The sequence below is a fragment of the Elgaria multicarinata genome, chromosome 13 (assembly GCF_023053635.1).
Source record: "Elgaria multicarinata webbii isolate HBS135686 ecotype San Diego chromosome 13, rElgMul1.1.pri, whole genome shotgun sequence".
Taxonomy (NCBI): Eukaryota; Metazoa; Chordata; class Lepidosauria; order Squamata; family Anguidae; genus Elgaria; species Elgaria multicarinata.
In genome coordinates this window covers 10,004,214-10,027,123 of record NC_086183.1, presented here as the reverse complement: position 1 = coordinate 10,027,123, position 22,910 = coordinate 10,004,214, and the positions used below count along the sequence as shown (strand labels likewise).

Genomic DNA, 22,910 nt, shown 5'->3' with positions numbered 1-22,910 from the left:
GCAAAGCAAAGCGGACCACTGGCGGATCGGCATGGAGCGGAGCGGACCCAATCCGGAAGTGTGTGAGCACAGCCCTATTAGTTAGTAGCAGGAAGGGTTTTCAGCTGAAATATACTGGTGTTCTTGTATTTTGGACCCAATCCTTTCCCCCTGCATGTTTGCTTTTGGCCCTGCCCACCACTGGAATGAATTGAATTCAGCCCTCAGGCTAAAAGAGTTTCAAAACCTTTGCTGTAATACCTTATGGGCAGCTGTCCCAGCTGAGTGAGATGAAATATTTCTGTTCTAACTTGACAATACTGTGTCACAGATTGCGATCGGGCTTTTTCAAACCACCCTCTTTTGTTTTGTTCAAGGTGCTCCTTTAATGGGGACTGGACGAGTTTTATCTTTAAACACTTTTCAAGGCACCAGATAAAACTTTTCTGGTTGGATTAATATTTTCCCTGCACTGCAAAGACATCAGTTGGCTACCTGTCAGTTTCAGGGCCCAAGTCTTCAATGTCTTGGGCCCATGCTAAAGATGAGTGAACAGGCGAGGTTCGAACTTGTCAAGTTTTGCCGAATTTGGCCTCGAAATTCATTTCACCTTATTTGGGTTCCCAAATGCAGTGGAGGCTGGTAGCTCTTATGTCAGTGGGGTGGTGAATCCACTCCCAGCTTCAGTCACAATGCAAAGACCCTGTTCAGATGACACGTTAAGCCATGGTGGCTAATAGGGCTGTACACGGACCCCCCCGAACCACTTCGTAGCCCGATCCGGATGTTTCAAATCGGGCCGATCTGCTTCAGATTGATCCGACCCTCTCCCACTCCACTCCGCGGAGAGAGATCCAGACGGGTGGATTGAGATTTTGCCCCCCCTTCCCTACTTACTTGCCTCCGTGGAGGACAGCAGAGGCAGGTAAGTGGGGAAGGGGGGCAAAATGGGAGCCGAATAAGCCCCCTCCCCTTTACCTGGCTCTGCCGCCATAGCTGCACAAACTGTGGCGGCAGCAGCAGAACCTGGTAAGCCCCCCTCCCCCCACTTACCTGCCTCCGGCGCAGTCTGGCGCAGGCTTCAACTGAGGCCTGGGCCTCAGTTGAAGCCTGCGACGGACCGTGACGGACACAAGTAAGTCCCCCCCCCCCTGCCCCTTTACCTGGCTCCGCCACCATCGCCACATGGACTGTGGCGGCAGCGCCAGGTGAGCCCCCCTCCCCAACCTGCATTCGGAGCTCCGGATGGAAGCGAACCGCTTTGCCTCGATCCGCAGCTCCCCGACCCGATTTAGATCCGCCTTTGGCATAGGCGGGTCGCTCTGCTCCAGAGTCGCAATCCGGAGCGGAGCACAGCCCTAGTGGCTAAGCATTTTGAGCTAAACGTTATGGCTTAGTGTGTTGTGTGAACCATTCCTAACCATGGTGGCTTCATAGCCACCGTTTAAGCACACTCACTAACCATTTGCTGCAAAAGGGTTAGCAGCCTGACCATGGCTTAGCGTGTCATTTGAACAGGGCTGTAAAGGAGCAATCTAAGGTGCTTCACACCTTGGAGAGCTCCTTTAGAGTTCTGACTGAAACCCGGGAACGGATTCAGCGTCCCACTGACATCGGAGCCACAAGCCTCCACTGCCCAAACACGAGGATCTTTTCCCCCTCCAGCCAGCAATGCACATTTTCAGGTGAGCACACTTTCGAACACAACTGCAAGTTAGGGTTTTCCAAGAATTGCATTCCCACTCGCGCTTGGGGTTCCAAACAGGACATCTGTATGATTTGCGGATAGGAATGAAATTGTCATACATCCCTTGTCCAGGATACCTAGTGTCATCTTCTCGCCAGAAACCTACTGGCACTTTTCAGTTCTTTGCCGCCCCTGTTCATGGACCCCTTCACCATTTCAGATATTGCAAGAGCGCGGCTTGCCCACAGTAGCATCAAGGCTCCAGAACTGCCTTTCAGAAGAAATTTGTTTTGTCCCCTCACCTATGGCCTTCTGTTGCAAAAATCAGTGGCGCAGCGAGGTAATTTTAGACCCCGGATTTCATGGCCTTACAGACATCTCCGTTTTAGATGCCCATGTTAAATTACTTCAGCTGTGAAGCACACAAACATTGCTTTTCTTCCTGCTCCACTGCCATTCCATGCTTTACAGCTGCTTCTAGATTTCTTAAGAGGAAAACTACCCCATTTACCAACCCTGATTAAAAAAGGAGAAATATTCTGAGCAAGTGCAGGTTCCATATTAAACTAATCTAAACTGTAGCATTATCATGACTACAGGAATAAAATGGGCTTTGCTTCTGCTGCCCTGATGCTAAACACACATTCACCAAACCGTTGTCGAAACAGATAAGCGAAAATAAGAAAATAAGCACACACGTGTAACAATGTACATGCCTGCCCAGCTGCCTGTGCCGTGATGAGTAGGCCGCTAATCCTTTTGTAGCAAATGGTTAGTGAGCATGTTGAATCCATGGTTATGTAGCCACTATGGTTAGGAACGGTTCACACAACTTGCTAAGTCATGTTTTACATGCCACACCAAGCCATAATGCTCAAAATTCTTAGTGTGTCATTCAAACAGGCTCATTTTCAAAAATAAGGAAGCTCCTCCAGTCCTTGCTGCACCACTGCAGAGAGTATATTATTTTGTCAGCCACTTGGCCTCCAAGCTGCTGTACTGTACTGGAGACCTTCCTGATTTTCTGATTGTTTGATGATACACTTTTGGTGGATTTTTGTGTGTGTGTCACTGTGGAGGGAAACTCTTACATATAAAATGTTCACATTTTTTAATAACGCATACAAAATACTTTTACAGAATTTGGGGGCAAGGGCCGGCATGTATCTCGGGGGTTGACAACCAGTCAGAATACCAGTAGCCTCGCACCACAGTAGAATAGCAAAGTGAGCTTCCTCCTTGCTGAGTTGCCCAGACTAAGGATGGAAAAGCTCTAAGTGCCTTCTAGCAGGCAGTGGCATGGGATTGGCTCCCTGATGTCACCTGATTCCACCCCCACCAGGAAGATTCTGGGCCATCATGCTGGTACCCCAAGCTTATATGGCCTTTCTGCTACTCCCTTCTCCAGGCAGTCGGCCTGATGATGCAAGGAACCGGTGCCTGGTGCAGAGTTTTGCTCCCAATTTGAGCGCTCCGATGTCTAAAACCAAACTGGAAAAGAGCCAAAGACCATGGCCATGCCTCGCAACAAGTTCATTTGTCAGTCTTTTGCTAGAATCATTATGTAAGGACTTCAGAAAAGGATTGGAAGGGAGAGGCACATTTTTTAAAGTCAGATCTATGAATAGAGTGCTAATCCTTCAGATGTCACTGGGGGGAAAAAAAAGGCTTAATTGAGATAAATCCGAGGATGCATAATGAATGTGATAAGCAAAACTGATAGGGGCATTCTCTTCAGAGATTCAGTTCCGAGCAAATCAATCATTTTGGGTGAACATCATACTCGAGGCTGCTTTGTTAGAAGTCTATTATAAGCCAAATTTGTCGTAATCCAAACTCCCCCCCCCATCGCCCCCCTGGTTTTCCCTTGCAATTTGGCAACGCTGAAAATAAAACTATGATGAGCCAATTGAGGGAATTTTCGTTTTCACTTCAAGCAGTTAAAATATCGGCAGATTAAAGGGCGGCCAAGTGCAGGTTCCCACTATCTAAAAAGATTGCATTCCATTAATTACTTACCTTGCATTAAAGAAACAGATGACACACTTCAAACAAACACATTTTCACCTTTCATAATTTTAATTGCAACAATGTAATCTGCCTTCTAATCATCCCAAGAAGGATGGCAGAGTACACAGATTGCATTGTGCTTTGATTTACAGTTCAACAATACTTCAAGCAGAACGTTTCCACTCTCTTTGCATGATTTACAAGGAAAATAAGGCCTTTAATAAAAGTAATGTTAGGTCCGATGTCATTTTAAGAAAGAATGCAGCCATGGAGGTTGCTTTCAGCTCTTCACAAAATTGGTTCAAATACACAGATATCCAGAGCCAATTTGGTGTTGTGTTCAAACAAAAAATGTAGGGTAAGATGGCCATCATGTGGCAGCCTGAAGTCTCACTAAATTTGCTTTGGATTAAAAAAGCAAACTTCGGGCACATAGGAACTCTATGCAGGTATACTCTTTAACCATGGTTTGTTTTCCTTTAGCAAATTACATCAAAACCTAAATCATTGGCATGACTAGACCATAAGCCAGGATATGAAACCATGGGTTAAGGAAATTGACCTGGTTTGTATGACACAACAGCCCATGGGTTAAAGACATTTGCTTTTACTCAGCAATTAGGATCAGCTCCTTCAAAGGCTGCTTAGTATGTTATCCAAACCCGGAGTGCTGGGTTGTTTAGAGGCTAACCACTGTTAACCATTGGGTTAACAATGGTTTGTTGTTGGGTTAACCGCTGGGCTATTTAGTGCTTAAACAACCCAGTGCCCCAGGTTCAGATAACATGCTAAGCAACCTAACATGCAAAGCAGCTGATCGTGGTCTGTCGGGTTGTACGAACCGGCCCATTGCCTTAACCACCACGGTCAGAGCAATTTCCCTTCCTCCCCAGTTTGCGAGGCGACAAGCAGGTCACACTGGTGTCTTCATACCGATATCCTTCAGGCAAAGGTCTAAGTTTGGAAACCTAAAACATGGTCTCACTGCACATTTCGGATCTTGAACAAGGTTAATGCTAATCTCCAAATCTTGGTTAGAACTAATCAAGATGAGATGTGTTTGTCTGGGTAACTAGAGGAAGAATTTTGCTGGATCAATTGGTACCAAATTTTGAGACAATCAGCCACATGACATGAAACAAGGAGATCGTCCACCCAGCCATTCCCCTTGGCAAGGAACTGCTTGCCAGGACTTCCTTCTCACAAAGAGCACAGGAAACAGTCTACAGCTTTGGCTCGTGTTCAGCTTTCCACTGTCTCTAGGGCAAGTTTCATCACCAGTTCAATGCCTATTCTGGTGTTACCATTTTTTATTCAGGAGCACATACCCATAACCCAAGATGGCTCGCAAGCTCTTGCACAGTTTCTATTAATTTCAACCAGGCTTGTGCAGGATCACCCCAGTCGATTGTGCTCATTGGTTGCAATTCAGCAGCTCCAGTGGTGCAGGGACTCTTACTTGTTTTCTCTATGTTGAACACTCCATGCGCATGACCATAGAGTGTTTCCTCCTGCACCTGCAGAGAATTTCCACATAGACAAGAACAGGGAGCCCATGCACACATGGGATTGGATCCAGATTTATACTGATAAACTGTGCTGGTGAAAGTGGGCTTCCCCACCCTCTCCTCCCCACAGCAGACCCTCCTCTCTCCTGAAAATGCTACACAGAGGGTGAGGAGACCCCTGCTGAATGGGTTGAGCTGTAGCGTGTGAGGGGGAGAAACCCAGAAATTGGATGGAAGGAACTTCCTGAGTGGAGCCCTTTCCCTTGCGGAGGGTTCCTTCCTATCCCAGAAGGGTGGATATAACCCACAAATGAATTATTGTTGTTGTTGTTATTATTATTATTATTATTTTGCCCTTTATCAATGCTCTCCTGACCTAGCCAATGACATTTCATGAAGGTTGCTGCTCTTCATTTTACGGAACACCATTTCACTCTTCTAAATCGCTCAGTCCAAGATGGTAAATATCCACTAGCTCAATCATCTGCAGTGAGCATGAATTGCCTCTAGCGAAGTTTTATAAAATGCATTTTTCTTGGCTACCAACATCAACATAGTGTAAATTAGGAGGGCTAGTGAAAATCTCTGGGGTCCAATAGCTTTTGTGGACTTATTTGGAAGATTCAGCTCAAAAGGATTTATACCCCATCCTTCCAACTTAAAAAAAACAAAACAAACCCACAATGCTCTGTATGGCAAGTCAATGGATAAAAAGCGGCTCACAAAAGATCCAAGAAATATTTGCTCTTCTTCTCAACTGTTACCAATAAAGGTATCCTGTGTAAATTATTTCTTCCTCAAAAGATGGACAAATGAAAACCTAACTAGCCAATTCTACTGATATTAGATTAATTGACTTCAATTTAACTGATATTTAGGTCAATTAATGAGATAAAACATTTAAGTCAACTAAAAACTTGCCCTTATTTATTGGCTAGTAGATTTTAAAACAATTTTAGCTGCTTTAAATATTAAAAAAGCAAAAGGCAAGAGCAATCTTAAGAGATTTTCTCTGTTATACAGGAGTAATGCCTCCAAGCCTAAGTTGATGCCTCGACCATCTAAAACCAGGAGTGTGTACTTTTCTTTAGAAGTGCTTTTCCTCCTATGCAAATATACAGAGATTTTTATCAATGGATGACAAATTGAACAAAATTCCTGTAACCAGGTGAAAGTCCTAGTTATTTTTTTAAAGCCAAGTATGTCTACAAGCCACAATAAACTGGGCCACTTAAAACAAAAACAGAAAACTACTTTATCTGCAAGAAAATGTTTATTTTTTGTAAACCCCACAGAAAAAAAAAAAGAATGCAGCCAAGACTGAGAATTTCAATGAAAGTTGTGCCCAAAAGGCAGCAAAAAAAAATAAAAATAAAAATAAAAAAATGGGGGAACCTCAACACAAAACAAAAGTCAGTGAGAATAGTCCATGTTTTGCACAAAGATGAAAACCTTATGACATTTCTGAGTAACACTTTCATGGTGACAATTACACAAGATGATTCAAAAATGCAAAATGACAGCAACATGCACACCTGGCTAAAGCTAGAAGATTTTATCTCAAAATAATCTCTGATTAAAAATGATGGATCTTTAATACTCCTATTTTTATTGTCCTACTTAATTTTTTTTTAAACAAGGCATACCTGCCAATTCATATGAAACTTTAAAAAATGTTGTTGTTGTTGTTTTAAAGAAGAACCCTTGTCCTTCCAGAGTCCACTGCATGTTTACAAAATCATAATGGTTTGATTTTATAATTTTGCTAGTTACTAATACAATTTTGTCTCCCTGCCCCGCTGCCCCCTCCCACCCACACCCAAACCTTAAACACTTCGAAAGTCGCCAGTGCAACACACTTTCCTACCAATGCACAATATACATTGAAACTTAAATCTTTGTGCAATTTTACGAGTTTCTTTTTTAAAACTCTTTTATTTTTTAAAAAAAACTCCTTGGCACAACGGCTGAGATTTAGTCAGCCCCACTGAAATTAAATTGTGAAACACGAGATGATCTAAAGCGTAACTGCGGTTGACTTTAAAAAAAAGAAGAAAACACGCACAAAAACTCAAACTGCCGCTTTTATGAGCTAGCTTGACAGCCTCTTGTATACAGTACATTGCACAGTTCCGCCTTCACCAGAACTCCCTCCGTTACTACTGAGCCTTCTACAGCATATCCTGATCAAGTGAACAGTGTTGGATTCTGTACCCAAAACAAACGAACAGAAAAGAGATGTAACCATGGATAGCAACAGGCATCCAAATTACCATGTACGATCTGCAGCAGACTCTGTAAAATGAGCTCGGAGTTATATCAGCCTTCTCTAACCCGGCAGCCTCCAGGTGTGTTGGACTAAAAGGTAATTCGGCATGTTGGCTGGGGATGATGGGAACTGTAGTCCAACACATCGCGGGAAGGGCACCAGGCTGGAGAAGGCTGAGGTAGAAAGGGGGAGAAAATTCTTAAAACTATCGAGTGAGTTTCCTCTTGAAATATCTCTTTTCCCAAGGCACTGCTGAACAAGACTGCTACCAGTTCTCAAGTGACTAAACACATGGATGGGAATCTAAACACCTCACACAACCACCAAGGTTACAGTATCGTCTACGCGTTCTGCATTACTTATGCCTTCTGTTAAAAATGATGCCCCCTTAAATAGGTTTGGTCCTTAGAAGGGGTTAAGCCAATGGATTTCTTGCATGTGCCCTCCCTGGCTGCTACCCTGGCAACACGCTGATGTTATCAAAGCTTTGCTTCACTACAAACCCTTTCATCCGAAACGAAAGAAAAAAAGAAAGGATTTCCATCATTATTCCTTGCAATTTTTAATTTGCCATTTTGGCTTCATTATGTTTAAAATAATAATAAGAATGAAAGAAAGGGTTTTGAATCAAGCAGAGCTCTCCATGTAATGTTTATCTTTTCAAGAGGAAACCTTGCAAGAGTATAGATATATTTTAAAAGAAGAGAGGCAGAATTTGCTACGTGAAAACCAAGTTACGGGTTTTTTCCCCCCCCCCTTTATGTGTTGGCCAAGAAAAAAACTGTAAAGTTCTGTGAGGTTTTCTAAAAATTTACAAGAAAAAACTGATGGGCAGTTCTAGCCAAATCTGAGTGTTGGGGTTCTTTCCCCCCCACTTCCCTCTTTTTATTTTTATTTTTTTAAACAATAAATCAGTACAGTCTCACACAATACAAATTTCATCTTGACTGCAAGAGATTTTTCTGTGCGATGCCTTCCATGTGACAAATCGAAAGTTGGCATTTACTTCTTCAAGGGCTGATAAACTGAGGCATTGGGATCAAGTCCGGAAGGGCTGGTCTCCACAAATTTGGAAGAGTAATGGGGGGAAACAGGACTCAGCGTGCTGGTAGCCGCAGTGTACGTTATGCTGGGCATTACTGCCATTACTTCTGCGATCTTCTGTTTTAGGTCCTTGATTTCCTGATCTTTTTGAATTATTTGCCCTGCAATATTAAACAAAAAGGAGGAGAAGGAGAAGAAAAAGAAGGGAAGAAAGGTCACACATCAGACCAGACCTATGGCCAAAGATATTATGACAGTGGAGTCTAGTGGTATGAGGAGAAGGGGCACTGCAAACCCATGTAAAACAACAAACACCTAAATACAGGTATATCTGTCAAGAAGCACAAGTCTTTCATTAACTTTGTGCACCCTCTGCTGGCTGAAGTGGAATTTTACAGTCCACAACTAATCACAATTGGACATGAGTAGGAGCCGGGTTTTGCACACTTTTTAGCACCAAAGAGGCTCGTCCTTCTCAGCAATGTTTTTCTGTGTGTGCGCGCGCACCGGGCGGGGGGGGGGGCTGTTGTCATGTTGTGATGAAACCACCACAGTGCAGCAAGACATGGACAGGACAACGGGGATGTTCCACTTGCCTCAACCACTTTTGAACAGAGGGTTTTGATGAGGTCATGAAACCCAAGTCAGGTTGATTACGTGGCACCATGACATCATGTTCTCTACAGGATCCCTGATAGGCTGCAGCGACTTGGGGAACTAGAAAGTCTGGACAAACAAAAACGATGCCAAAGCAGTAGCACAGGAAGGACCGTGAAGGTGCCAATCACGGTTAACAGCAACAAAGGAAGGTCCAGTGCAAGGAATTTCCAAGTTAAGGGGGATTCTTCCTCCCCCTTTCCCTCAACAATCGAGGAGGAAAATTTGATGTAGCTCTAATTAGAATTTCTTACCGAATAATTTTATTTTATGTTTGCAGTAGAAGGTTATTTCCCTAAGGTTACAAAAATACAGCAATTGCCAAGGAGTGGGAAGTATAAATTAAACTATTTAAGCAAATTTCCATTTATTATTTTCTCTTCCTTCTTCCCTCAGCATTTTCTTTTCCTGGATGGAGCATTCAAAATTAGGAATTCCAGCTGCGCCTGACTCTTCATTTCCTAACATATTACATTTTTGCAACGTTCGCATTTGGAGATGCACTCAGAGATCAATACAATTTAACCCTATTTTGTCCAGCACCGCTTGCTTCCATTCTCAAAGAGAAAGACAAAGACCACACGTGGTTGCTTTCCCTGGTATGGAGGATGCTGCAATGGCCTGGCCTATTTACTGCTGTTCAGGAGGACAAAAGCAATTACTCTCAGATTCCTGAACCAGTCTCCTGCACGCTACACATTTCCACTGACACTACCAGAATTACTGTTGGATGCTGAAGTAGCTGTTAACCTTATTTAACAACTGAACTACTACTGGCTAAGTTTGAATGCTACATTGGCCCTGAACAGTTATTGAGATTTGCTTAAAGCAAAATTCAGTGGGACAGCTGGGATTCCTCCATGGGAAAAACCTGGAGAATTTTAAGGAAAACCAGAAGAGTTCTAAGACTAGAGAAATTTTTTGTAGGTGGTGGTGGTGGTTTCTAGGACTGTTTAAATTTATGGAGGGTTTGCGTGTTCCCACATATTTTGGGCAGGGGCAATATTAAAGGTAGTTGTGGCATTCAGGGGCCAAAACTCAAAAGGCCATGTGCATAACTACCAAATTCATGATCAATCCTTCTCAATAAGACTCTTATGCTCCTAGAAAAGCTGGCCTTCAAGATTGGGGCACCCTCTGAAGCAGGCTTGGATGTAGTACAAGAAAATGTAGCTAAAATGCAAGAATTGGCAAGCACCCCCCACCCCTGATACCCACTGGCCCAGTTCACACAGAATGACAACTCCTGGGATTTTTAACCCCTGAGTTGATGGGGCTGCATGGCAGTGAGTGAGCACACTGCCTTGCGATTGTTTGCTGCTTCGTTCCTGATTTACAAAATAACACCCGAACCCAGCACTCTGGATGTCTCCACTTATTGAGAAAGAAACAACCTAGAGTTTTAACTCATGGTTTATTTTAACTCGTGGCTTCCACACGGCTCCAAGAGCACTTGGGTTGTCATTATGAGCGAATTGGGTCAATGTGTGCATGGAAGATTTCCGCTTGCACATGCAACTCTTTGGATCCTACCCACAATATCTTACTGGACGCCAGAGGGCACTGCCTCATTTTCTACTGCTCAGCCTACTGGTACATATTAGAAGAATTCAACTTACCTTGGGCTATCTCAAGCTGTCTTTTTGCATCTCCTAATGCAGAGAACAGGTCCAACTTGATTCTCGTCTCTGCACTCAAGCTGTTCTCTAAGTGCTGTGTCTTATCCTGCATGGCTGAAAGTGCTGACATTAACACCTCTGTATCCTTTTCATTCTCTTTGTATTTCCGCAGTTCCTTTGAGAGTAATGAAAGCAGGGCTGTTACAAATAGGGTCTTTATAATAAGACACAAGGGAAAGAACAAATTAAACGTCTCTCTGGGGTTGAGGGTGGGGGACGAAATTTGTGGGCAAATCTGCAGAATCCTGGGTTTAAAACAATTTGTTGATATGCTTTTACATCCTCGAAAATAGGATGTTTAAAAATTACATGCTTGGACATCATAATCTGAATATAAAGGTAACTTAGATCTGCAGAAGCTGCGACTTGGAAATTGAAATGTTTGGGTGTAATTACACAATTTTCTTTGCCTGCCCTGCCCATGGGCTCAAAATGATTGCAATGTATTATTCTCATGTCCTGTTTAACATGAATCTACCCATCCCAAAATACAATGCTAGCCAGTATAGCCCCTATTGGGAAGGGCCCAAAAATAGCATCTCAACTCATGAGACAGGGAAAGCACTCCCCAAAGGCATGGCCATCTACCCTTTAAGAATCAAAGGTTATCCAAACTGCCAACGCCTATACATGTATTTATTTATTTATTTACAATATTTACAATATATAGGCTCTGTATCTAAAATAGATTCCAGAGCAGTGGACATAGGAATAAAACAGCAAAAAGAAAGAAGATTAAAACAGTGTATTAAAATTGATCAATTTAAAACAAAGTACTAATAAATACAGCGGCTAGTCAGTTGAGGAATGCTTCCTGGAAAATAGTTGTTTTCAGGAGGCGCCTGCCTGACCTCCTGCGGAATGGAGTTCCAAAGAGAAGGGGTCACTACTCTAAAGGCTCTTCTCCTGGTGGACTCCAATCAGGACAAAGGTCTATGTGTAACCACTAGGAGCATGCCCTTCAATGACCAGGCAGGTTGGTAAGGGAGAAGGCGCTCTCTCACGTATCCTGGTCCCAAGTTGTCTAGGGCTTTGTACACTAGTACCAAAGCCTTAAACCTGGCCTAGTAGCCAATAGGCAGCCAGTGCAGTTTCCTCACCAAAGGAGTTACACACATCTGGATAAAAAGGCTTCCTCTGCCCCAGATTCACCACCAATGATCTAAACTAGGTATGGCAAACCTCTTCCAGCCCAGGGGCTGAATTCAACTTTGGAGAAGCTCTAGGGTGGGGGGCACATTCCACTAATAGGTGGGGGCCAAAGGGGTGTGGCCAAAATACAAAAAATACTAGCATATTGTAGCTTAAAGTTCTTAATACCAGGAGTCAAGTCTTAGGAGAGGCATTTTAACTGTTTAGAAGGGGGAAAACACACAAACACTGGGAAAGCATCCAACAATCAGTGGTTAGGGGAAAAGTAGATGGGGACAGGGTAAGGGAGCGCGGTCATCGGGAGAACCTGAGGGCCAGATTCAGAGCCCAGGAGGGCCAGCTTTGGCCCCAGGGCCTGAGGTTCCCCAGCTCCTGATCTAATAATATTGTGGGAGTCCTACTTGGACCTCTTCACCAGGGGTGTTTCTGCCTTATACTGAGGCTAGACCAATTAGTCCATCTCACCCAGAAGTGTCTAGTCCAACTGGCATCGGGTCTTCAGACTTTGAGGCAGAGTCAGCCTTTCTTAGCCCTGCTACCCAAGAGCAAGCAGCATGCTGAACTCAAATTAACCGGGACTCAACCTGGGTCCACTGTGAAAAATACATCCTCTAACACCGAGATGTGGCCCTTTCCCCACAGCAGGGAAATAGAAAATTGGCACGGGAAAACAGGTGGGGTCACTATGGGCAAAGTGAATGTTCAGAGTTGTGTTTTGGTGCTCCAGAGAAATGGCCAAGAAGCTATTTGCTAGCAAACAGAAGGAGAGATTATCTAAATGCCTCTCTCTGGAAATTAAATTCCTTTGTTTGTTTAAGGGTTTTTGACAAGTTATTTTACCTACGTAACCTGTTCAGGCTTTATTTTAAGGGTGGGGTACTTTTAAAAAAAATATCTCCCAACTATTTTAAGCGTCAAGAATTTGATGCACTAGCAAACTCCAATAAAAAATAACTTTACTTAATTTATCATATCCACAAACTATTTTTCTTTTCAACACACAAATGTAAAGCTTGCTATTATGAAGGAAAAAATCATTTGTACATTTCTCAGTGCTCAGCATATTAAATTAAGAGTTGGACTACTTTTCCCTAGCCAATTTGATTACGTGGGCCCTCTATGCAGCACAAGGGGAAAAAGGAAAACATTAAAAAACCAGAAATGTTTCAAATGCAAAGTGAAAAAAAAACCTGAGAACAGGTTCAGAAACAGATGTAATTTGGATCTATTTTTATAGGCACTTTAAAAAACACAAGTCTATTTTAAAATGACACACTCTCTTGAGAGTGTCAACCTTAAACAAACTTTAAACAAACTTCAAGCAAGAGAAATTTTACAAGTAAAACAAATACTTTTAAGACTCAAGGGTGGAACGACATGTTAGGGATGCCAAGTGCTTAACATGGCTGGTCCAACAATTCTACCCTGGAAATGCTGCTCCCTCGCCCTTGATGTTTTTGATCTTCCCCCTTCTACCAGCAGTATTCCAAAACTAGCATTAGTTCATTCAAAATACTTGTATTCTGTCTCGTTCTGCTCCACAGAACCCCAAGGTACCTAATAGTATAACACACACATCATAAGCAACTTACAAGATTAAAACAAAATTAACTTTAGTTAAAACCCAAAATAATGAAAAGACCACAAGATAATCAAAGTAAGAATAAGCAGCACTTCTCTTAAACGAGAACTACAATTTCAGTACTTTTTAGGTATACATGAAAGGCTGGAGACAAACGTTTTAAGGGAGCTGAATGTGGTCTCTTCATATAAAATATACATTTCATTCATCCCATTGTTCCCTCTAAACAAACAGGCTTTGTCGGTTTTTGAAAGAAGACGAAAACCTGCAAACCCTATTTGACCAAAGAGAAAATAGAATGAGCACACACTCAAAGAAGCAGGCAAACTGCCTTCAATTTTGAAATGGCTAAACAGCTTAGGACCTGGTCATTTTAAAGGACCATCTCATAAGAATGTAAGAAGATCCATGCTGGATCAGACCAAGGGTCCATCTAGTCCAGCATTTTCTTCACACAGTGGTCAACCAGCAGTGGATGGAAACCCACAAACAGGTCATGAGCTCAACAACACCCACCCATCCATGTTCCCCAACATCTGGTGTACATGGGCATACTGCCTCTGATACTAGAGATAGCATATACCTATCAGGACTAGTAATCATTGATAGCCTTCTTCTCCAGGAATTTGTCTAATCCCTTTTTAAAGCCATCCAAAATGCTGGACATCATTACATCTTATGGTAGCGAATTCAATAGTTTGACTATGCACTGTGTAAAGAACTCCTTCCTTTTCTTTGTCCTGAATCTCCTACCTGTCAGCTTCATGGGATAACTCCAGGTCCTAGTATTATGAGAGAGGGAGAAAAATGTCTCCCTATACACATTCTCCACACCATGCATAATTCTGTACATCTCTTTCATCTCTTCGCTTCACTTGCCTTTCTTCCAAGCTAAACAATTCCAGCCGTTGTAACCTTCCCTCATAGGGGTGAAGCTTCAGCCCCTTGATCATTTTAGTTGCTTATGGCAAACATGTTTTCAAAATAAATGTATCATACAACGATGATCGCCAGGGAACCATGGCTGCAGCCTCCCATCCAGTATAACCCAGGTTCGGAACTCATAGAGCTACTTCTGAGCAGGTCGTTTGGAGGTTTATATTCAGAATGGCGGGACCATGTGACCCCAGTAAATTGCAAATTAATCCACAGTTTGCTTCTATTACATGTAAATTGGTTCAACATATGACATGGCCTTAAGTCTCCCAAGGTAATAGGGCTGCTGTGGACCCCAGCTGCTGTTTGAAATATTTGTATAACATTTTTTGTTAGCAAACCTGAGCCATGCTCTATTTATTTCTCAACATGTATGAACCAGTTGTCTTGTGATGTTTCATCTCCCTGCCCTTCAATATATATTTTAATATGTTAAAACTTACTAAGTTAATAGGAACGGAATTCATCCCTATTGAAATGAATGAGGACATAATACACCCAAACCCTTTCAACCCATGTTTCAACAGCACACATTGGACGATTAGCTGAGCTGGTACACAGAGAGAGCAGGGATGCCGGAGGAATCCATCCAGGGACTGCAGATTGTCAAGCTGGCTGGAAATTATGGGAGTTGCCGTGCAAAATATCTGGAGGGTGCCAGGTTCGAGGAGGCTGCCCCAGATTGTATCTACAAATATCAATAAGCGATGGACACAAACAATGTCTTTGCGTTCATTACCTGAACTTTCATTTCTAGATCTCGTATCTGGTCTTCTTTCAGCTTTATGTCAATTGTTAATTTCTTGCATTCTGTCTCCAGGTCTCTGATGCGATTTCGTAAAGTTTCAGTGCATTCTCCTCTGCCAAGGAAAATGGGAAGAGTGAGAAGGGCAACTTTCAGTATGAACCATTGTTAATTTCATAAAAGTGTTTAGGAGACTGAAAAGTGGAAAGAAACAACAAATTACATTTGCTCTTCCTGTATCATACAAATCAATGGACACCAACATCATTAACAGTGAATAAAGATGAGCATCTTCAGAAAATACGTCATTCCAAAACAATCACCCACTTTTCTACACATTGAGAATCATGATTCTCCTGAGCTCACGTATAATAAGTTAGTTTCATCATCACAGGTACGTCCCAAATCCTAAAAATACGAATTGGACAAAGGAGAGGAAGTGTTTGTTTCTTTTTCAATATGTACCTATTGAAATTTGGCAACTGTTAATAAATTAACAACCATTTTTTTCCAGTTGGATCTGGAAACAAAAACAAACACTTTTAAACTGGCTCTGGGCAAGAAATGAAGAGGAAAAGAAGCCCAGTACCTGGTAGCAGCAGCAAATGCAACAGCCCGGGCAGCAGTTGCTTCTTCCAGCTTCTTCCTTTTTTTTTCTTCCATCAACTGCTTTTCTACAAAGGTCCGGGCCTCTTGCTCCGCTTTTAGTTTCTTCTCTAATTGGCCAATGGTCTGCTTATCTTTTTGTTTCATTTGTACAGCATTATGCAGTCTGAAAGAGAGTGGGGAAGATGTTAAACTTTCCTCCATGCAAATTGTGTGGGGGAAACCAGCATTAGACAACCTTAAGAGGCCTGTGCAATAGAAAACTCATGGAACAGCACCCCCAAAGAGATTCTCCCCTATGAGGGGGGCGGGGAATCCTGGCTGTAGGAAAATAGCATGTTGGGCAGGAATTGGCCAATGGCCATGGTGGCTGGGGATATTGGAAGTGGTAGTCCAACACATCTGAAGCACACCGGGTTGGGGAAGGCTGCTACAGAGACTCTCTTCTGAGCAAAGGGGCCAGAGCATGCAAGACTATGATGACAGAGGTTGGGATTTTCTGGGGTGCAGCTCCTGGCATGCAAGACTTCTCTGTGGTTGGTACTTCAGGTATGCCCGCTCTGAGAGTTGTGCTGAATAATGGGACATTTTTGCTTTCAGACATTTCCACATATCTGAACATATAGAATAAATATGAGACTTTTACAATACTGATGTCCTCCTAGATCCATGTATACTGGTCTTAATGCAAGAAGCATAGTTAACTGGACAGGCATATTTATATAACAAAGTAAGAGTTTTATTATTAGAGACCGATTTTGCTCATTTTTGTTTTAAACTGAAGCTTCAGCAGTGTAGATGTGCAGAAAATTTTGACACTTCAAAAAAGTTCAAAGCTCAAGCTTTAATAGCAATTAACTTCCTCTCCACCAAACAGGCAGGGCAGCCCTACCATCAGCAGGATGACAGATAGCCCTGTTTGGCCAATCAGTGTGACATAAAGGCGGGCCTCGGCCCAGGTCTGCACAATTAGGCTATCGCCACCAGCGGGGAGGGGAGAGGAGATGGAAGTAGCCAAACGGAGTGCAGGAGGGAGGGGGAGGGGCTGTGCCGCATGCAAATTTTGGGAGGGGGGATTCACTATGCATGAGCCACATTTACGTAATTCATAAGCCCCTCTGAGGGGCAAAAAAGCAGGAAAGGAGCAGGAAATAACGCTGCAATCCTTCTGAGAGAAGTAACTCACTAAGCTGTATTTTGTTTTTATGTCACTTTTTATCTATCCTTTGCATGTTTTGGTGTTGATTTTGCTGGTCTGCGACCGTAATAAATAACAATTTGAATTTGACTACTAGCGCCAGGGTGACATGGCCTTTACACTAGTTAATAATAGGTTCAATATACATGAAAAGGAGGCTTGATCATCTTCTTCCAAATGCCTTGATGGGATTTCTAGATACCTGGATGAGGCCAAGCACGTTATTTGGAACCTCTGTCCATTGACTTTGACATGGATGTGGTACTTGCATTCAGCTCAATGTTCAGCAGGAAACACGACCAACCCATTGCCTTGCAAGGAAAGCAGCACCAAAGGCCAATAGGCAGAAAGTTTCAGAAATCATGGTGTTGGCGGTGGTGGTGGCAGACGGACATGCCTCTCACTTTTTAAACTCCTGGAAGGCATGCTGTCTCTATGAAGTTTAGGTGTATTTGCCAGGCCAACTAACCCCATGTATCTCTTAGGGATGAGGCCTCTAAATTTCTTAAAGGGTTATGATGACTTAAAGAATAGAGACCATCAAAGAGACACAACTGGGCATGTCTACACCATGCCTTATCCCGGGGATCACCCCGGGATCATCCCTGCATGTCCACATGACGCACGGGGAATCCCGGGGGCAGGGAGGGAAGATCCCTGCATTTCCCCGGGATAACCGGGACGGCTTTAACCCCAACTTTTCCTGCAGTCCTTGGATTGTCCCGAGACTGTGGGAGGGGAGCGTGTTTTTTTTTTAAAAAAACTTTTTTATTTTTGCTGGAGCGCTCGTGCACTCCAGCTCTTCTTTTGGGGGGGAAATGGCCGCCACGACAGGCGCAATGCCCGGGATGTCGCACGGCCGCATGTGGACTGAAGGGGAGGATCTCGTGATCAGAAAATTGTGAGATCCTCCCCCCTCCTTCTTGGAACGCCGGGAGGTCTAGACATGCCCTTACTCACAAAACAAAAGTGTCATTATGTAAAAAGACATACTTGGTTTTGATTTAGTTTTTTATTCTTAAGATACTTACGTTCTCATGAATTACCAGTTTTGGATAGAATTCAAGGGATTTTAGGAGAGATTTTTGGGGCTTGGGGAAGAAGAATATTTGCATCACTCTTTGCTGGAATGGAAGGAAATCAGTGCTATACTGGAACTAAATTTTGAAAAACGTTTCAGTTAACAAGTCTGACCTTTTACCTGTTTTAAATGAAATGCTTCTGTGGAACAGAATAAATGCCATATGCTTTTATACGGATTCATGGGAATTAGTTATTATTAATTTATGCAGCACTCCTGGCTTTCAAAGAACTCTATGGTATTTACTTTATTGTTCCTGACAAGTGTACACAGAGACCGAGGTGTTATTTTTAAAACTTGTATACTGCCTTCCCACCTATACAGCACTCTTCTGCAATGGGCAGAACACTCAGGCCATGATCCAACCAAAGTCAGGCACTTTCAAAGCTTACATCTCTGTCACAGAAATGGAGCTCAAAGGAGATTAACTTTCGTGAAATTGAGGCCTGAGATTTAAAAAGCCTAGTTTTTAAAAAATGAACAGAAATGATAAGTATTTTAAAAAAACAGAGAAGAGCCCAACAAATTATGGAGTGAGTGTGTGTATGTGTGTGTGTGTGTGTGTGTGTGTGTGTGTGTGTAAACTTACTTATTCTGAAGCAGCTCATTTTCTTGTCGGAGCTGTCCGATTTCAGACCGAATCCCCCGTTCTGTGCTGGTCAGAGAACCAATCTGGCTTCTCAGCTCTTGTTCGATCTGCCTGCTTGCCTGGAGGTCAGCCTTTAACTTCTTAATATCCTGTTCCAACCTAGGATAAAGAACAGGAGTTACTTATTTATTAATTTTTTAAATAGAACAGAGGAAGCTTCATCTATCTATTGCATTTCAAAGTTCTGACATTGGGCTTTAAAAAATCCCCATTCCCCACCTCAAACCAACTCACCACCAGTCACCAAGAATACCTTTTCAGCTTTTCTCCTTACCTCACCATCTCCTCCCAGCCTGTTACCTCAAACTTTCAGTGGCACCCACGGTCAGCCAAATGCATGTAAAGTGGTTGGGAGGGGAGATGCAATTTGAAGTCCCAAATAGGATGTATGGGCAGGGTGATGAGCCGGCCTCACACACCTGCCATTCGACCGACCACCCTCCTTTGCAGTCTACTCTCAGTGACATTTCTCCACATCTAGTACTGAAACTTGGCGGGGGGGGGGGGAGAAGGAGAATTACTCAGGGAATGGAAGGGAGGGGGAAACACCAGACTGGGGAGAGGGTCATAATTCAGCCCCTCAGGCCCCATATGCCTCTTTTATACTTCAAAGTCATGCATTCCACCCCACCTCACTTTACAAACTCACATTTAGAAACATAGGTTTGCCATGGGCACATGTGGTTTGGCTTTCTTTTAGGGTAATAAGAACCTGCCAGATCTGTCTGCAAACTGGTTTCTAGGCAGGTATTTGGCCAGTGCTGACAGACACCAGCACTTTTTTTCTTGAGATTTGCTGAAATAATGGGAACCCAGCAGAGCAAAGTTCAAGATCGCAAAGCTTTACCTTCCAGTTCTAAACAACCGAGCATTCATTGTACTTTCAATTTCATAGCTTGCCTAACAAATATACCGTAGAAGTAGAAGATTTTGGTAAGTTTCAGCTCAAATGCTATGTGACTATCTTTATCTTCAAAACCAGAAACTAAATATGAAAGCAAGAGGGCAAAACACATACAATGGCTTTAGATGTTCAAGTAAATTAATGTTTTACCTTTCCTGCCAAAGAGGTTTGTTAGCTCATACTACAGCACTTAAAGTCTCGCTTTAAATGCCAGTTTCTTCTTAGCCCTACAAATAGTCTGAATACAACATCATTTATTTATTTTTAAATCATTATCTTCGTTTTCTTCCAAAACAGACATACAAAGCATACACAAGGTGGCCCATTGAAAGGTTTAGGGATGATATAGCAGAGTTCCTGAAGCTAAGCAGAAGATGGGAGACCACTGGGAACTCCATGTCAGAGAACAGAATAAAAGTAGAGCAAATATTTATACTATATTACATGAATTCAATGGTGCAACTAGGTAATTTTAGACACTGGACTTAACAGCCTTTTGTCCCCTCCCCACACCTTTAAACAGCCTTGTGCATTACTTGAAGCATAGAACTAACATTTCTCTTTCTCCCTGCACCCCCCACCCCACCCTTAGCCATTCCAAGTTTTACAACTGCTTCTACATTTCTTATGTTAAAATGTTTTCCCACCCTGATCAAATAACAACAACAACAACAATGATAATCTGAGCATGTGCAGTTTTGCATTTTAAGCTCACTTAAATCATGACACCATCATGACCACAGGAATAAAATGGAGTTTGCTTCTGCTGCCCCAAAGCCCTCACCAGCTGCCACTCTCCTGGCGGGCATTTGCACCAGTATGCACCACTGTATCAATTACTCTGCTGCCCTATACAGACGTCATGTCCCAATACAGGGAATTGTGTGTGTAGAAGCAGGTCATGCACACAATGATCACTGAACTGTTCTGGAAGGGGATCAATTCCCCCACTTTCAATTACTGCTGCTGGCGCGAGCCCTCTTCTTTGGTGGCACACACACTGTGCAGAGACTATTGCAACTGCATTCCCCATGTGCTGAATGCACGTTTACACAGCAGCACATACAGAAGAGTGATCCACAGACAGAAGTCTCTTCCTGTACGTGCAAAGCACCCTTGCTAGAATGGGGTACTTCAGTGCACTCGTGTTGCTTCTTAAACTCGTGTTGCAACTGCACCACAGTCCTTTTTCCAACAGAGACTCATGTGTTTTATTTAGTAAAAAGAGAACATTTAGACCCAAGTTTATTTCTCTCTCTCTCATGCAGGCACACACACACATACACAAACACACACACAGGCTCAGAGACATACAGTGCAAGAGATAAACACACAGCAGTTTAGAAGGTTTAATTTTAATCTTTCCTGACCAGAGACCATCTGCCGTATGTCATATTTAGAAATAAGACGTCGTTTTGTGCAGAATCACCTACCCCTTTGCTGAAACATTTTGACACATAATATAGTCTCTAAATATGAATAAGGCTAGGCAATTAAAGTCATTTGGACTCTTGTAAATTAAGATAACAGTGTATTAACCAAATACATAGCGATCATGCTGTACTACTAAACGAAGTTTGATTTCTATGTCAGTATTGCTCTTTCTCTTGCCCACCAGCCTTGGACAGCACATTCAGGCAAACTGAATAGCACTCACATGAAGGCACATGTATCTTCCAGAAAATGGGCATGTTTACATTATGCAGTTATAGCAGGCTGGCTGAACACCATATCTGGCAATAACACCACTGGTATTGGTGTATATGGATCATTTAAGACATCATTCAGGATATGACCTTGTGTAGGCTGTATTACAGTCTCCCCCAAACAATGCCATTCAAATATGTTGGGACTACAGCCCCCATAATCTACAGTCAGCACAGCCACTGGTGAGAATCCAGAAGTGGGGGGAGGCAAGGGAAGTGAGGAACCAGAGAGCGGGTGCTCTCAACATTTTACCCCCATGGTAATTTTACCCCCATGGTGCTCAGGACACTTTTTCAAAATGGGCTTGCAGCTGAAGAAGGTTGCCTATACCTGATCTAGCCTAACATCCAACTTGGATAGCTTAGAGGCTCAAACTCCCTGTCAGAAGCTTACTACAGGCCCAGTCTCACTCACATACACATACACATGCACACAACAAAAATAAAAATAGGGCAGGAGGCACTAGTTGGTCCTGTGATGCATTTAAGAATATTCCTCATTATCCACCCAACAGTGTTTCCTTTTTTCACAATCTGTCTGCCAAAATGCCTTCATGAGCATCACTACCCCCTCCCCTGCCATCCCACAACATAGTCCACTAGCTTAGATGGCTTTTTAAAAGTCTTACAGAAATTAATGAAAGATATATCAATGACTGTCCACAATGCCAGCTGAATGAAACCTCCATGTTCAGATACAGTATACCTCAATACTAGCTGCTGGGAGAAAGCTATTGCTTTGTAGGTTTCCTAGAAGCATCTGGTTGGCCACTGTTGGAAACAGAACACTAGACTAGATGGACCCAAATCTGATCCACCTGGACTCAGCAGTGTGGGAGCTACTGCAGTGTGGCTGCTTCAACATCACTACCAGCAACATTCAAAACACTTCAATCTCATGGGTGGCAGTGGCTGGTAATAGTGCTACATCCCATGTGTGAATAGTCAGCCTCTAGAGCCCCTGTGGTACCATCCTTCAAATGGAATACAAACATTCCATTCCTGCCTTATACAAGACCTGTCTATTAGTCCACCTGGATTGGCATTGTCTATTCTGATTGGCAGCAACCACCCAGGGTCTGAAGCAGATGTCTTGCCCACTACCTGCTTCAGACACACACACACACACACACACACACACACAGAGAGAATTTGCATTCATTCCACAGACTGAAAGTGTCACTACTCAGTAAAGGAAATAAAAGCTGATGGAACCCAGCAATGACATTCATTGCACAGAATTACAACCACCACCATTTGTCTCCGTGACACTGTTAATCCTTTGAAATAGAAACACTAAAAAAAAAAAAATTGACCCAAGTTTACTGGCATGAGACAGAAGAGCATACTGATTAGAGATGGCAAGAGGTTAATGTGGAATATGCATTCAAGGAATTTTATTAAAAGCTCAAGCCAAAGTAACTTAATGGTTCAAGTGATCAACTAAGGCAGGGTTGTCATGTCATGCAAACCCAGCCAGCGGGGTTATGTGAGGGTTAAACAGGCCATGGGTTATGC

At 42.9% G+C, this 22,910-nt stretch overlaps 1 protein-coding gene across 2 annotated transcripts in view; it reads right to left on the bottom strand.

Annotated features, from left to right (window-relative positions):
* Nucleotides 1-6,438: 6,438 nt before the first annotated feature.
* MACO1 (macoilin 1) overlaps nucleotides 6,439-22,910 on the bottom strand; it is a 77,471-nt gene continuing 60,999 nt past the window's right edge. For both annotated transcript variants that reach the window (XM_063139937.1, XM_063139938.1), the window contains 5 exons: nucleotides 18,723-18,881; nucleotides 15,838-16,020; nucleotides 15,243-15,363; nucleotides 10,774-10,948; nucleotides 6,439-8,658 (listed from right to left, as the gene is read on the bottom strand). In XM_063139937.1, the coding sequence (XP_062996007.1) occupies nucleotides 8,456-8,658; nucleotides 10,774-10,948; nucleotides 15,243-15,363; nucleotides 15,838-16,020; nucleotides 18,723-18,881 (841 nt within the window). In that variant the 3' untranslated portion in view covers nucleotides 6,439-8,455. The remainder of the gene's footprint in view (nucleotides 8,659-10,773; nucleotides 10,949-15,242; nucleotides 15,364-15,837; nucleotides 16,021-18,722; nucleotides 18,882-22,910) is intronic.